The sequence below is a fragment of the Sus scrofa genome, chromosome 10, assembly GCF_000003025.6.
Source record: "Sus scrofa isolate TJ Tabasco breed Duroc chromosome 10, Sscrofa11.1, whole genome shotgun sequence".
NCBI classification, from domain to species: domain Eukaryota; kingdom Metazoa; phylum Chordata; class Mammalia; order Artiodactyla; family Suidae; genus Sus; species Sus scrofa.
The window spans coordinates 8,939,390-8,956,167 of NC_010452.4; the positions used below are offsets into that span (position 1 = coordinate 8,939,390).

Here is a 16,778-nt window from a genome sequence, read left to right on the forward strand (position 1 = left end):
ATTCACACAATTTATAAATAAATACATTTATATAATAGAGATGCACTAAAAACTTTTACTGATGGGGCATATGATGCAACAATTTTGGAAACATCACCATAGAAGTTAATTGTTGTTCTCCTACCAAGCTGGATGATACAATAACTGGTACCAGGTGAATAGTGCTCCTTTGGTTTAGCTGAGGATATAAAGCACGGAGCTTCTCATAAGCCTTGTTTGTTGGGAACTGGAATGATCTTGTCGCCCTTAATCTTATATGTTGTTGCTTTCAAAAACACACAAGCGTAGTCAAACGCGAGATTCAAAGTTTCTAGGGAGTCCTTCAGTCGATCCAGAAAACCACCAAAGTGCATTGCTGTGTGTTTGTCTCTGAGTGTGCGTCTCTCACTCGAGACAGCCCATAAGGTGCAGCTGGATCTTAGAGGAGACCAGGCGCTCTTCCTGCCCATCACCACCATCCGTTTAATCGCCTTCTCACAGGGCCATATCCTCTCTTCAATGGCTGGCTGGCCTCTATGCTCCAATCATACATGCTTCATGTTAAGCAACGGTCCTTCCTGAATTATGGTTTGTTCTTTACCTCATCCTTATAACCCAGTTCTTCTTTTCACTCAGGGTCATGTCCTAGTTTGGCCTGATATTCACGACATGATTTCCTGACAATGTGCTTTGTGTTTTTCAAAACATTCTTCTTTCCCAGTGACGCTGGAAACCGGTCCTAAGAGTGTGATCCTGGCCCTGTCTGTCCTCCTCCAATTCTTGGTCTGTCCACCTCTCTGGCTCTTTCTGGCTACTGACAATATGACCAGTGGCAAGTAGATGCACAAAGATGTGTAGAGCTTCCCTCTTATTACACACTTTTTCTTCAAAACATAAGTCAATTAAGAGCATACCTCAATTCCAACAAGGAACAGTTATGATGCTATTCTGCGTATTTCAGGAAGATACCAAAATAAGTAAAATACATCTTATCTTGCACTTAAGAAACTACGATTTAGTAAATCACAGAGCTAGGAGAAGTATTAAAATTTAGGAATCATATCTCAAAGCCATTGCATTTCTACCACAGAACACTGACAATTTTGCCTAAGTTAGTTTGGGATTGTGTGTGGGGTTATATTTTTGAAACTGTTTAATAAAAACATTTCTTTTCACCTGTGAATCCCTTTATTCTCTTAAGCTCTGTGAAGGCAAACCAAACAAATATACAGAAATGCAAATGTGTAATGAGTGCCAAATTATGGCTCTGAATAACCACTGCCTTCAAATCCTATTTGGTCACTTGGTAGCTAATTACCTATCATGATAGAAAGCACAGAATATAAAGCTTACCACCTTAAACATTTTCAAGGGCACCATTCACAAGTGTTAAGTAGAGTTGCATTGTTGTGAAACAGATCCCCAGCACTTTTGCATCTTTCAACTCTGAACTCTTTAGACAACAACTCTTCTTCTCCCCCCCTTGCCCCAGTCCCAGGTGACCGCCCTTCGACTTCCTGTTTCTAAGCATCTGACTACACTAGGTACCTCATACAAATGGACTCAGCATGTGCCCTCTTGTGACAGTTCATGTCATTTAGCATAATGTCAACATTCACTGATGGTGTTGCATGTGACAAGATCCCCTTCCTTTTTAAGGCTGATTAATATAGTCCATTGTATTATATACCATACTGTCTATCCGATTATCTTTTGATGGACATTTGGGCTGCTTCTATCTCGTGACGATTTTGAATAGTACTCCTGAAAATATAGGAGTGTAAATAGCTCTTCAAGACCCTGCTTTCAATTATTTTGGGATAGATACACTTACATTTATTTTGAACCTATGCAAAGAAAATTTCCTCTTAAAGACATTTTGCCAGCATTTTATAAAAAATTCTCTGAAAGTGTAGTGAGACAAAGGGAGAATATTTGCCTTCAGAATATGAACTAAGGAGAATTTTACAAAGACTTTTTATTTTCTTAATAAAATACAGATATGGCATTAGAAAACCCACTGTCATACATTTACCTAAAATATTTTCCATCAGTCAATGATACAGATAGACAGAAAACAGTCCACTTCAGAATAAATTATGCTTACTTTTTAAATTGCAAAGATTGATTTCATATGATTTGATTACCTTTTTAAAAGATCCATTTTAGCTCTCTTTTTCCCTGGCTTTTAGACAGTGCCAGGAAAAGAGTAGCAACACAGAGTAAAGGTACTAAAATCAGCCACACAAAGGAGAAGAATTATACTTGCAGCTATTTCTGATACTGCAAAACAAACTTTTGTGCAATACAATTAAGAGTTTTGAGCCATAATATTAAAATCAGAATTAAATATCAGAGGTATATTTAGAAAAGTGGCACATGTCATATATGAAAATTCTTGCTAGGAGCATCACAGAACTTGAGAGCTTATCAAGCCCTGCTCCCTTGATTCATATTTGGAGAAACTAGCCCAAAGAGACTGAATGGCCTGTTTAATATTACACAGCTTGTTACTTGAAGGTGAAACTATCATTTCAATATTCTTCTCATTGCATGCTGTTCCACTTACATATATACTTCATTTTCTCTTAAATGAATGGGGCAGGGTACAGATGTTCAGGCTGTATTGATAAGGAACTTACACTTCCTGCTTTTCATTTTTTTACAGGTTAGATGTACAGACTACAACGACTTCCTCTCAGTCCTTGGGAAGGTTTGAAGATTGAGCCCTCCCCGCCATCAAGGGAACAGAATCTGGTCAGCAGCTTCTCATAATTCTTGCTCTGAATTTGAAGAGCCACCAAGCTCTGTTATAGAAGAGCAAAGAATGGATTCCAGAATCCACAGACATTGCAAAGATCAAAGGAGAGATTCCCAGGACTCATGTGAAGACTTGGAGGCAGCTGACTAGGAGGTTTTCCAGAAAGTAGCTTGGGAATATGAGAACTGGTCATGGGACGTGCTTAAAAGGGAGACGACCCCTTCCCTGAAGAGGAGTCACTTGATAACATAAAGGACACTTTTCCAGGGAGTTCCTGTTATGGCTCAGAGATAATGAACCAGACCAGTATCCACGAGGATGCAGATTTGATCCCTGGCCTCGTTCAGTGGGTTAAGGATCCAGCATTGCCATGAGCTGTGGTGTAGGTTGCAGACCAGGCTTGGGTCCTGTGTTGCTGTGGCTGAAGAACAGGCGGGCAGCTGTACCTCCAATGCAACCCCTAGCTGGGAGCTTCCATATGTCTTAAGCGTGGCCCTAAAAAAGAAAGCAAAAAACAAAACGAAAAAACACTATTCCTGTGCCCAGTCACACACACTCAACACCCAGCCCGAGGTAAAGGGAGGAATCTCTACGGTCCCCCCGCGGGCCTGCACTCTGGTTAACAGTCCAGCAGGAATGACAACAGCCCATGTCTGGAGACGGCATTCAGTCCGTGTTTGAATAGCTCATGTCGTCCCCTGTCCCCATGCTGCCTCAGCCTGGCCCACAAGGCCCCAGGTGACCCGTCTGCTCTGAAGAGACCCCATGGTTGCCATGCATCTCCAGCAGAGGTAGTGGGGTAAAGCAGGGAAACTTCCCACATCTACATCGAGAAGGACTGACCTGAGAAAACGTAAGGTGCCCAGAACTGAGGCAATGGCTATACTAAAGTTTATACTCTCAGATAACATTCCTTTGTAAAGAGTTTTATTTTGCTGTTTTATAAGAACCAGGACCTTTAGGATTTTTTTCTCAATTTTTCTTTCATAAATGGATAAAGGAAAGGTATAAAGGAACTATTAATTTATAAAATTTTAAAAATTACCTAACACGGAGACATTTTGTCCAATGTATACATGTTGTTAATATGGATGTGTTTCTGTGTATGCGTGTGTATGTATTACACATTCTGTGTCACATGTTAATGTGTGTGTGTTTCTCTGTCCCACTGAACACTTGGCAAATAAAAACCAGCCAATGGACAGGATAAGAGCTGATGCTCAAGAAGGTGGAAAACAACAAAGGCGTAACTGCGTGTTGTCTGCATGACTAAAGTGATTCCATCTAACTGTGATCATTTGAACGTACCAAATATACTCCTCTAAATGGACAATCCTTCAACTGCTTTTTTAAAGCCAACAAGTAGGTCTTAAAGGATTTCTAAACACATCGTGTCACGGCAAACTCAATTCTGACCTTACCGTTTATGTGTTTAGATCACAATAGACACTGAAACACTGCAAAAAGGAAGGGTTACTGCTATTTGCTGTTATTTTATTTACTTGTTTTTCTGAAATACTTTTGGTTTAAATACTGAACGGAAGTTACCAAGAGGGAGTGCATCAATAATGGGCTTATAGCCCCTTCGATGATAAAACTGTAGCCCTCTGAATCCTTGAGGCAGAGCTTCCTCGCCTGCCTGCCTGCATCTCTCACAAGCATCCTATCCTAATAAATCTATTTCTTGCCTAAAATAATAATAATAATAATGGGCTTTAGATTGGCTGAAAGCAAATGAAGAAGAAGAAGGAAAAGGAGAAGAAGAAGAGGAAGAAGAAACAGGCAAAGAGAAAGAATGTATGAACAGATATTCTTCCAGGAATAACTCTTTCCCTCAAATTCAAAAGGGCAAAAGATCCACCACAAAAGAAGCAAGCAACCATCCTGAAACTTAATTACATTTCAAAGTAATGCATGAAAGGACCATGAAAGTTACAAAGCAAAGTAACATGAAAGTAACAAAACATTTTTGTTCAGTAGTTTGCCTACCAGATGGCATTTCTAAATATAGAAATCTAAAACCTTCTGTTTATTCTATAAATAAAGATGAAAAGAAAAGCAACAATAGCTAAGCATTGAAATCACTGGAACTTTTTTTTAGGAGTAATTTGATTAGGTTTGTAAGAATCTGGCTTATTCCTATAATGGCCTTAAATCTGGGAAAGCTCAAGTTCTAGGTGAAACTCAGAATCCCTGCCTTGAGGTACTGCTTATCTACCTGCTCAAAGTGGTACTCATTCAAGATAGAGGAGCAAACCTTAATACCAGGAGACAGGGAATCTGAAGAAACACAGGGACTCCTAATCAATAGAGACTCTAAAGGGCTACAGTCTTAAGTCTCATAAGCCTTTTTTTTTTTAAAGAAAAAAAAAAAAAAAGAGCTGGAGCATATCCTAACTTTTGTGAACTAATGTGTAACAATTAAGGACCTGGATTTTGGAGTCAAAATCAACATGTAAGTCCAGGATCTACAAATAACTGGCAGTATGACCTTGAGCCATTTCTCTACCCCCTGAGCCTCACTGGCAAAAATAGATAGTAATAGTACACAGTTTTATGGGAATTTACTTATGACAGGGCTTGACACCGAGTAGGTCCCAAAGAATGTCAGGTGTTTATTATTATTATTACAATTAGCAATAATCATCATCATAACTTAACTATAATCCTGATTTTTTTTTTAAATTTCTGTTTCAAAAACACAACAGGGGTAGTGCACAGCAAAGTATTTCTGGCAGTAAATGAAGCTCTAAGAGTAGATCTCAAAGCCTTACCTGGCATGTCACCAGTGGTCTCCCCTCCTATAGCACTGCCCTCTTCCCATCTGGATCTTGAAAGTTGTCAAGAATTCATGCGGGAAAGGCTGGTCTAGAAATAAAAGTATTATTTGAGAGTTGTGTATATCCAAAATGAGCCCAGCCCAGCACCCCCCTGCCCAAGGACTCCATTCTCCATACCCTCAGCCCTAGATCTAGAGCCTTTCTGATTCAGTGTTCCTTTTTGATCTAATGGCATGTAGGACCATTCCCACAGAGATCAGTGGTTTAACTGATGGCACAGAGCTAATCTCAGCAACTGACCAGTGACAATAGACAGTTTAGTCACCTGGGGGTAGCGTGATCAACTTGAACATACAAAAAATAAGTTGCAATTGCTTAACTAAGGTGCAGACTACAAGGAATGGAAGGCTGGCACTTAATGGCACTTAGAGTTCTACTTGTTTGTTGAATTTTTCACAGGAATGAACTACCTCCTGGGTCTGCAGCCCTCAGTACTGGAAGATGTCTTTGGTCAGGCCTTTATATAGAAAGTAACTCCTTTCCATCGCTCTTTATTTTTTTTTTAATGTAATAAAATATACATAAAAAATTACCATTTTGACCACATTTAAGTGTATAGTTTCAGTGGCATTAGGTACATTCACAATGTTGCATCACCATCACCACTATTTCTAGGAATTTTTCATCATCCCAAACAGAAAGTCTGTATCCATTCAATAATATCTCCCCATTCCCCTCCCCCCAAGCCCTTGGTAACCTACTACTCTGCCTTTATGAATTTACCTGTTCTAGATACTTCATATAGGTGGGATCATACAATATGTGTCTTTTGTATCCAGCATATTTTAAGGTTCATCTGTGTTGTAGCATGTATCAGAATTTCATTCCTTTTTACGGCTGAATAATTTTCTGCAGTATGTGTAGTCCCCATTTTATTTTCCATCTAGCCATCCATGGATATTTGGTTTGCTTCTTCCACCTTTTAGCAATTGTGAATGATGCTGCTATAAACACAGGTGTACAAGCGTCTGAGCTCCTGCTTTCATTCTTTTGTGGGTATACCTACAAGCAGAACTGCTGGATCATATGGTAATTCTGTTTCACTTCTGAAGACCCGTCAAACTTTTCCCACAGCTGCTCTACCATTTTGCATGTTCCTCGGCAACTCACAAGGGCTCTAATTTCTCCACATTAACAGCCCTTCTTTTTTGTATGGTACCGCTTTAGCTCAGATTTTTCTGAGCAAATTATCTACAAACACTACACAGAGTTATTATGGCTGTCTTATCCTGTATATAAAAGGCTACGTTCTGTTACATTTTCAACATAACACCAATAGTTTTACAAATAAAAAAGCAATCCTAACGGTTAGGATTGCCGTCAAAAATCCTACAGTAAATAAGGAGATCCTTCAGCCTTACCAATGGGGTCACGTGCACGTCACGACTCTTAGCAAAAGGCCTGAATCGCCAGAGACCCGGCCCCGAGGCCGGCCAGCGCGGCCCCGCCGCGCATGCGCGTCTCCAGGCGCGCCCCTGCGTGCCGACGTGCGCGCGCCCGCGGACGGCGTAGGGGCGGGGTCGCCACGCTCCGGTTCTGGCCGTCGTCATGGCGGCTGCGTCGGGCTCCATGCGCCTGCAGCGCTGCATCGTGTCGCCGGCTGGGAGGCACAGCGCCTCTCTGATCTTCCTGCACGGCTCAGGTGGATTACAGTTTTCCGTCCTGGTTACGGCAGCACGGAAACGGTCCCCCCCCGCCCCGGTTTCCCCAGGGTTGCCCCAGTGGAGGAAGCGCTGGGTCCCCGTAGGGCACGTTGGACTCCGAGGGAGGGTGACGGTCCCCTCGCCAGCCCCGTGGCTGGGAACTCGAGGACCTGGCCGTCCCCACTAGTCTTTCTCTTGTCGTGTGGTCACTGCCCACCGTCTTTGCTTCCGGCCCTGATATGCCATCCCCGAGCCCTCTGTCCATATCCTGTCCATTGCTATTCTTGCTACGCCCCGTTCCTCTCCCTTAAGCTTAAACGAGCGAGGTAGAAAGGTAAGCCAACTGCTAGAGACAAGTTTGGTACTTTTCAGAGTCAGCTTTTAGTGATTAGAGTTTGCACCTGTCTTGGATTAGTATCTCTTTTCGTGAGGCACCGTGCCAGGGCTGGAGGGGCTTTCTCCTTCATCCTTCCTCTTTGCTCTCTTGTCGTTCAGCCCCCAAGAGAATGCGCAGAGTCAACTCTGAGTCCTTTCACTGCCTTCATTAACTGGTTGCCTAATTGTCCATAGCGCTTCTCACACTTACCAGTAATGACTTTTCTTTGTCTTCCCCACTTCACCACTTCTTCAAGAGTAAGGACCCTTGTTTTAACGTTTGCATCCATAGTGCGGGGACCAGGGTAAGTTCTTGGGACATGTTTTTTGAAGACAGGAGATGCAGCCTTGTCCTCAGAGGGCCTACCTAAAGTTAAAAACAACAAAAAAAATTCATTTAGTTTGAGTCAGCAGCGGATGGGAGATCACGAGATAGAGCATGGATTACTGCCAGGAGAACTGTAAGGGAAAAACTCTGGGTAGGCATCATTGAGGTTTTTGGAAGATGAGCTTGTTCGGGTTGACAGAGGAAGTGGTCTTTGAGCTGGGCCTGTGTGGCTTTAAAGAGAGTAGTGATTGGACAGTGGAGGGGCTGGTAAAGGTACAGGGTGGAGACCTGGAAGTGGTCTTATTTTAAAAATGAGCCTGGATGGGTTGGACAGTTTGTCCAAGGTCACTTGGCAGTTCTGTGGGTGGGGTTGGAACTGGTATTAGAACTCAGATCTCTAACTCCAAAGTCAGCGCTCTGGGGGGTTCAGGTGAAAAACTGAACTAGGATGCATCATTTTGGAAATAGGGAACAGACGGGCAAAAGATGTTTAAAGGGAAAGACTTGACTGATGAAATATGAAGTTGGGATATCTGAGGTGACAGCAATGCTTATAACTTGGAGACTAATATTAATACCATCTGGGCTCCAAGGGTGTTTATAAGCACCCAGAAATTCCCCAGGATCATAGTCCTTTGAATAAATAAATTATTTCACAATATCTTGAGGAAATACTCCCAGTCTTTTTTCCTCTGGACCACTTTGCTTAAAGTCCCGATTCATAATCTTCATTTTCAAATTACTGACATTTTAAAATTTGTAACTGTTTGTCTCAGACCCAGAGTTATATATTTTTCCCCTTGTACTTTGCACAAAGAGTTTATCCGAAGAATTCTGCCAATTATGCAGGAACAATGCCATTCCTCTATATTTTGAGCTCCATTGTAGTACACCAAATTTATTAGGAGTGTGATTTTAGACTATAAAAATGTGCTTTTGTTAGGCTTCTGCTCAATCCAGGTATGGACACACTAATTTTAAGAGTTTTATCATACTCTTGGAATAAGGTGCTGGCTTTTTATTTTTATTTTTTTTTGTCTTTTTGCCATCTCTTAGGCCGCTCCCGTGGCATATGGAGTTTCCCAGGCTAGGGGTCGAATCGGAGCTGTAGCCACCGGTCTACACCAGAGCCACAGCAACTCGGGATCCGAGTTGCGTCTGCAACCTCCACCACAGCTCACGGCAACACCAGATCCTTATCCCACTGAGCGAGGCCAGGGATTGAACCGCAACCTCATGGTTCCTAGTCGGATTCGTTAACCACTGCACCACGATGGGAACTCCAGGTGCTGGCTTTTTAAGGAGTGGCCTTTGCAAGTGGATGGGTGCATATTGTTTTATAACATTCAGTTTTGCTCTTCACAGTTGAAAAAGCATGTTTAGAGGCAGATTTTGTCTGTTTTTTATTCTTAAAAGCCTTGAGTTTCTTTTCTAGGTTATGGAAGCCATAGAACACCATATGGGAATGTCAGCTACTTAAAGCCAACTTAGTTTGCGCATTTCCAACTACTAAAATGTCAAAGAAGTACCTCCTTTCAGGATGATAAAAACAAGTGATAGCTTAATTAGCTTTGTCCTGCTTCTCAGATTGGATTAATTTATTTGTTATAGGGTCCATGAAGACACTGTGGCTCTCTTTCAGTGGCAATCATTGTATATTCTACACTAAGCTCTAAGGTTCACTCAGGCCCGAACCGTGCTTTCCCAACAATGCGCTGAGTTGGCTCTTACTAAAATTACCAGTAACCTCTGTATTGCTGAATATAATAGATATTTTTCATTCGTCTTCTCATGGGAATTGTCAGCATTCAGCTTTCCCCTTGAAACATTCTCCTGGTTCTTTCTGCCTTTATATGCTCTTTGTGGTTTATTTTGCACCGTTCAATGACTAAGGAGGACAAAGTGATGTGGACAGATGGTTGGGTTTTTTTTAACTATTTTTTTTTAATAATTATTTCCCCAATACAAATTTTTTTTCCGACTGTACAGCATGGTGACCCAGTTACACACACATGTACACGTTCTTTTGCCTCACATTATCATGCGCCATCATAAGTGACCAGACAATAATTCCCAGTGCTACACAGCAGGATCTCATTGCTAATCCATTCCAAAGGCAGTAGTCTACATCTATTAACCCCAAGCTCCCAGTCCATCCCACTCCCTCCCTCTTGCCCTCGGCAACCACAAGTCTATTCTCCAAGTCCATGAGTTTCTTTTCTGTGGAAAGGTTCCTTTGTGCCGTATATTAGACTCCAGGTGTAAGTGATATCCTATGGTATTTGTCTTTCTCTTTCTGACTTCACTCAGTATGGGAGTCTCTAGTTCCATCCATGTTGCTGCAAATGTTACTATTTAGATGTGGACAGATGCTTAGTTTGTGTCAGTCCTGGTGTAGGCATTCGATGAACAAATAATCTCTGGCTGAAACACAAAATGAACCTTTCCTTGCAGAGTGTATATTCTAGTGAAGTTATCCCTGAATCCTTAACTGGGCCTGAATGTGACAAAACTTTGAAGCACTAAGCCTCTTACCTTTGCATCTTACATTTAAATTACTGAATTAATGAACTGACTGGCTAAAGAAATTAGAGGTGTTACCTTCAAAATTTTCTCTTTAGGACTATATAAAATGAACCTAGATTCCCTTCCATTTTAATGGAAGTATACATACATTAATTCCTGCATGAGTTTAGGTTGTTTTTCAACCTTGAGGTGTACAGTCATTTTAGATTATGTAAACATGTTATCAAAATTCTCATTTCTTCATATTAAAAATACAAGTATGCTGAATACACCTTTTGAAGGAATTTATTGTTTTAACCAAGAAAACTGTTCCAGGTTGTTCCAACTACAAAAGTTTATAAGCACTTGAGGAATATACTGTTTTTAAGAATGAAATAAGAAATGACAATATTTAAAATCAGATATGGTAAGAAATTCTCTTTTAGAAAAATCAGCTTCGTTTATTTATTTGTTCCTGTTATATCCTTTAAACAAATACGGAAACTCAAAACTGTGGTTTAAGCAAGTTTTTAAAGTGATCAGTGAATAAAGTCAGAAGTAAAATAAAGTTATTTTTAACGACTGATGCCTGATCATTTAGTTCATATTGATAAATCAGTTTCTATATCCGTTATCTTTAGTTATGAAGACTTTTTTTTAATTCCTTGTTGCTGCCTCTATGTGACATGAAGATTATAGACTGCTTTTACATACACTGTATTATCAGAAATGTTTTAACTTAATCTAGATTTTGTGATTTATCAGGTGATTCTGGACAAGGACTGAGAACATGGATCAAGCAAGTTTTAAATCAAGATTTAACATTCCAGCACATAAAAGTTATTTATCCAACGGCTCCTCCCAGGTATGCAGTAATTTAAATCACTCCTCTGTGGCATAGAATATATAAATGTACCAGCTAGATGGTTTTTCAGGTTAATTCTGTATTTAAAATATTTTAGAGGGAGGTCTTGTTTTTCCCAGAACTTTTTTTTTTTTTTTTTTTTTGGCAATTACTCTATTAGACCAAGTTTTGCCAGGTGAGAAATGTGTTCTTTGTAAAGCACTCCCTGAAGCGCTTAGCTTAAACTTTGTCCCAGGCACAATTTACAGGACGGTTTCCTCTGGCCCTACAGATTGCTCATCTTTCAAGCTCTTTTCCGCTTCATCCCCTAAAGAAACTAATAAATCCAGTGAGCGTACTCTTTCTAATAATTTATTTAAACAAGAGTTCAGAATCTCTGGAAAAGAGTTTTGTGGCATTCTTGCTGCACTTCAGAGGATTTAGAAATAATTTTAAGCTTTTTGAATCAGTAAACCAGACTAGGAGTACGGAATTGACTACGTAATATTTATAGAGCCTGTAGATGTGTTGAGCAAAATGCACAATCATAAGATTGGTATAGTTTGAAAGTCAAAACTGCTTTTTTATAATGATTAAATTAGCATCTCCATGGCCTTTTGAACTGGGGTTTGCTAGTATCTTTTTGTCGGGGGTAGATAATGTGCTTAGCTGTGTAACCCAGTCAGATTGCCCATTACCTGCTCTTCATTTGTTCTTATTAGTACACTGTGTGTTCAGGCAAATGTTTTGCTTTATCTTTCTACTCACTTGGTCCTAAGGAGAAGTGTAAACGGAACTACTTCAAGGACTTTCTTATGTCCGCTGTTAAAAACTTACTTACCTCAGTTGATAGACTAACAGGTAGAACAGTAAAGTGGTGATTTTGTTACAAGATTTAAGGTTCAAAAAAGTTACTATTTCAATATAATTTTAGAGGAATTTAGTAGTTTGGTAGTGCAGATAAAACAGCTAACAGCCAATGGGTTATTTTTATGTGATAAATTGAATGTCATTGAAAGTATCAGAGGAGTTTGTTATTTGCTGTTGGTTTTTAGGGCACCTGACGTTGAGAGGGAGGCAGACAGTGGTTTTCCCATGAGGATGAGAAAGTGAGTTCAGTTCTGCCTAAATGGAAGTGTACAGGGCTGACAAAATTGAGCGGAAGAGCACTGGAAACATGCTTCTAGGAACTAGTATTTTTCAGCTTATGACTTTCATGTCCGCACCAATTGCAGTATGAGTTCTGGACCAGTGTATCTCAGACTTTGGCCAGAGACATTTCTGAGTCTGGAAATCTCCATGTGCTCTGAAGCATTATTTGTAGGTGCTGGTGTGATTTAGTAAAATATAAAAGCATTGAAGGTCTTCACCCAATTCAGAGTAACTTTCAATTATATATTTTCAGTCAGTAGCTATTTGGACAGATCATCAAACATTTTAGACCAGTGCTCATCAATGGAACTGTAAGTTCGTATATACATTTAAATTTTTTGCTACCACATTTAAAAAAGGAAAAAGAAACAAGTCACATAAATTTTAACAATATATTTTATTTAATCCAGTATATCTGAAATATTAACATTTCAATATGCAATCAAAATGAAATTATCAAAGTGACATTTACATTCTTTTGTTCATTTTCCTGTTGTAGCCCATTTTAGTTTTTATCCTGTGTTTATCGCTACGCATGCCTGTTCATCTTATTTCGTATTTTCCCTCAGGAAAAATTCCTAGAAAGTACTTAGAAGCCTTAAAGTCAATTTCTTTTTGTTTAGAGGATTAACTTTTCCAAATTGTTTTCCAAAAATGGAACAGTTTGAATTACATTTGTTATTATTTAACATATTTAGGTTAGAAAAAAGAGATAGATAATAGCTAGATAGAGATGTGTGATTTTTTTTCTTATACAATCAATATTTTTAAAATATGTTTTCTTGATGACAAAACTAACTGTTGCCTTTACAGTGATATCTACTTTATAATTTAACAGCCTCTTAAAGATATACGATGGAAGAGAAAAATATAGAATTGTATCAAAACAGAAACAGACTACTAATTCGTCAGTTAATTTTAAGATTAGTTAATAGATAGATGCTTTGGAAATATATTTGACGTTACAGTTATGTAATATTACAGTTATGTAATATTACATTATGTAATTACAGTTATGTAATATTGAATGCCATTTATATTTCACTGTATCATGTATTAATAAAAGTAAAGCATATGTGATACATAGCCAAAGTGACAAATATTGTAGTAAATAAGCAATACATTCCCTTATTATTCCTTGTAATTAGTGTGAATCAAAAATCTTGTATGTACTATACAACGTGGAATCTTTGAGAAACTCGTACTTCAGTTAAAGAAGAGAACTGAAACCTTAGAAATAGGTAATCTCATTCTTAATTAAAATAAAGCTACAAGGGTCATTAATGAAGCAGTTATCAGTTCTGTGTCTTAATTTTCATATCTGAAGTTAACAGATTGGACTAGTTCGTGAAAATTATTTGCAGTGATTAACTTTTTGGATTTGGGGACCCTCAGATTTTATCCAGTAAAGGTAGACTAAGACCCAGTAGTATAATACTCATCATCTTTTTTGCTGTATGTTGTTAGACCAGTAGGTCAGGGAACCACCCAAAATAGATGTTATTAAATAGGAGATTGAAGATCCGTGAAATTATTGTGATACAAGACTTAAGAATTCAGTTTTTGGATTAGGCAGATCTGTATATGAATTCTGATTTCTCTACTCAGTGCTTTAATACTTTGAGCAAGGTATTTCGCCTCTCTGATGGTATCCGAATTTCTTGAGTAGTAAAGTGTAGATGATAAGTGTATCTACCTCGGAGTTGTAAGAATTGAACATATTGTGTACATAAATTCTTCAGCAGGAAGTCTGACATAAAATAAGCATTCTGTGAATGTTAGTTATTTAGAGTAGTCTATGCTGTCCTTGTGGGCAGGATGTAGAAATATCCAAAGAATTAATTACTGATAATCCTTGAGGAAATTTTCCAGAACTGTTTTTCTGGGTGTATTCTTAAGCATTATGGGTTAGCAGTTTCATTTTAATGGAGATAGAGAGATACTGCCCAATTCTCGGATGATGTAAACCTGAGAAATACAGTGACTGTGTCAAATGACAGATTTGGAAATCTAAAGAGATCTGACAGTCTAAACTAGGGGTCCATAAACTTTGTCCTGTGGGTTCAATATAGCCAACCACCTATGTTTATAAATAAAGTTTTATTGGAACACAGCCACAGTCCTTCATTTACATATTATCTTCAAAGAGGGTTCACTAGTTGCCATAGAAATTATTTGATTTTAAAATATTTAGTGTCACTTTCACAGAAAAATTTGGCTGACCCTTTGTTTAGAGCAGTAACTTTCAAACTCCAGCTCACATTGGAAAATATATTTTACCTGCTGATCCTGTACATACATGTCAGCAATTAAAATATTACAGATGCCTGAGAATAGGGTTGCCAGATTTATCTAGTAATTAAAACGCAATGTTGGGGGCATACTTATATGAAAAAATTATCATTTATCTGAGATTAAAATTTAACCAGTGTCCTATATTTTATCTATAAATCTACCTAGTTGTTATCCCGAAAGAACTTGACTTGGTTTGGGGTTGGAAAGTGCTCGCCTCGTGGCCAAAGCAGAAAGATTTTTAAATTTTAAAAGCTTCACTCTGGTGTGAATTCATGTAACCAAAGGTGAGGTCTGCTGGTTTAACAATCATAAAAGCCTGAACTAGGACACCATGATGAAAATGTAAGATAAGCTGTCAACTCAGCAGAGATTCGCAGGACAGACACTGGGAGGAAACAAAGCTTAGGGAAGTGGGAAAGTGATGATGCTAGGTAGGGAATCTACGAGAAGATATGTCTGCAGTGATTGAACGTGCAGTGTGTTTCACTAGGGCATTTTTTTTTTGGTCTTTTTGCCTTTTCTAGGGCTGCACCCTCGGTCGGCACATGGAGGTTCCCAGGCTAGGGGTCTAATCAGAGCTGTAGCCATCAGCCTATGCTAGAGCCATAGCAAGGCCAGATCCAAGCCGAGTCTGGGACCTACACCACAGCTCACAGCAACACCGGATCCTTAACCACTGAGTAAGGCCAGGGACTGAACCAGCAACCTCATGGTTCCTAGTCGGATTCGTTAACCACTGAGCCAGGACAGGAACTCCTCATTGGGGCATTTTAAATTTAGAATGCTGGCAGGATGTTTATGAAGTAGCATCCAATTAGGACTTTTTTTTTTTTTTTTTTTTTTTTAATGTTACAATTAGGAAACTGGAGTTTTAAACTAGAAGGCAATTGTTTTCAAAACCTACTGTTCACAATAAGATTCACCTGGGAAATTTATTAAACTGGATTTTTAGGTTGCACTCTCTTAGATTCCGGTTGAGTAGATGTGAGATAGAGCTCATAATTTGCACTTAAGGAACACCACTTCTGATATAGAGGGGTTCAAAGTGTCTGCTAATCATTCATATTCAAATAAACTGGCATTTTTGTAAAATGCCATTAAAAATACAGACTCTTCTTCCGACTTGACTTCTGAAACAGATTTTGAGTGTGCTTTGGCTCTCTATGTCGTTTTTCTTCATCAAGATTTTAGAGCTCCTCACTTTAAAAATATGGGTTAATTTGAAATAGACCTTTAAAACATTTTTGTAGGACAGACTTTTTAAAATGTCTTCATTACTCATGTGCTTGAGATTGTCTTAGCCATTTAAGGCACAATTCCCTGTCATCTTCCATGCAAAAAGTCTTTTCATCTCTCCACCTTTCACCAGCCTCCTTCAAGAATTAATCACCTCTTCCTTTGGGTTTACGTGTAATTTACATGTCAAGTAAATAGATGCCCTCTTAGCTGACATTGCCAAAACCGTACTGACAAGGATAGCACAGCAGTCTGAATACAGAACCCTGGTTTTTTTGTTGTGGTTTCAGGCTTTAACGATTGACTACTGCATACCTACATTTGATAGGTCTTGGGTTTAGTGACTAATCTTTGTTGATCTTTCCAAAACACTTTAACTTTTATTGTTCAGCTTAGTGTTCATAGGAACAGAAAATCTTTTACACTTATACATCGATGTTTTAAAAATGTTTAAATTATCTAGTGGCAAGGAAAAAAATGCAAGTGACATGAATAACTTGGGGAGCATACTCAGCTGACCTTTAGAGTCACATGTCAATATTTAAATTATATAGTATTAAATAATATCACCATGGAAAGTGAAACTGACATAAGCAAATTTGGAAAGAAGCTTAGCTGACTCTTAGTCGACGTAAACGGCATTAAAGCTCAATTTGTAGGAGGAGGAATGTGCAGCTCTGCTGGAATGAAGCGTTTAGGCAGCCACGTGCATCAGACATGGGAATAAACAGTTTTGGTTAGTCCTACGAGGCAGTTAAGTGGAGCTCAGTTGGGAGACATGTTGCTTAGCATATTGTGTCCTTATTAGCTCATTGTTTTC

General features: G+C 39.0%; 2 protein-coding genes across 12 annotated transcripts in view; one reads left to right on the top strand and one right to left on the bottom strand.

Moving 5' to 3' along the window:
* Positions 1–7,067, bottom strand: part of LOC102164422 — a 410,010-nt gene extending 402,943 nt beyond the window's left edge. For 6 of the 7 annotated variants that reach the window (XM_021064306.1, XM_021064308.1, XM_021064309.1 and 3 more), the window contains exons 1-2: positions 6,942–7,067; positions 5,515–5,608 (exon numbers count right to left, since the gene is read on the bottom strand). In XM_021064306.1, the coding sequence (XP_020919965.1) occupies positions 5,515–5,521 (7 nt within the window). In that variant the 5' untranslated portion in view covers positions 5,522–5,608; positions 6,942–7,067. The remainder of the gene's footprint in view (positions 1–5,514; positions 5,609–6,941) is intronic. The other variant, XR_002336182.1, reaches the window with a different exon arrangement.
* Positions 7,074–16,778, top strand: part of LYPLAL1 (lysophospholipase like 1) — a 114,571-nt gene continuing 104,866 nt past the window's right edge. For 3 of the 5 annotated variants that reach the window (XM_021064303.1, XM_021064305.1, XM_021064304.1), the window contains exons 1-2: positions 7,075–7,222; positions 11,197–11,296. In XM_021064303.1, coding sequence (XP_020919962.1) covers positions 7,129–7,222; positions 11,197–11,296 — 194 coding nt within the window. In that variant the 5' untranslated portion in view covers positions 7,075–7,128. Of the gene's footprint in view, positions 7,223–11,196; positions 11,297–16,778 lie in introns of all 5 variants that reach the window. The other 2 variants (XM_021064301.1, XM_021064302.1) reach the window with 2 other exon arrangements.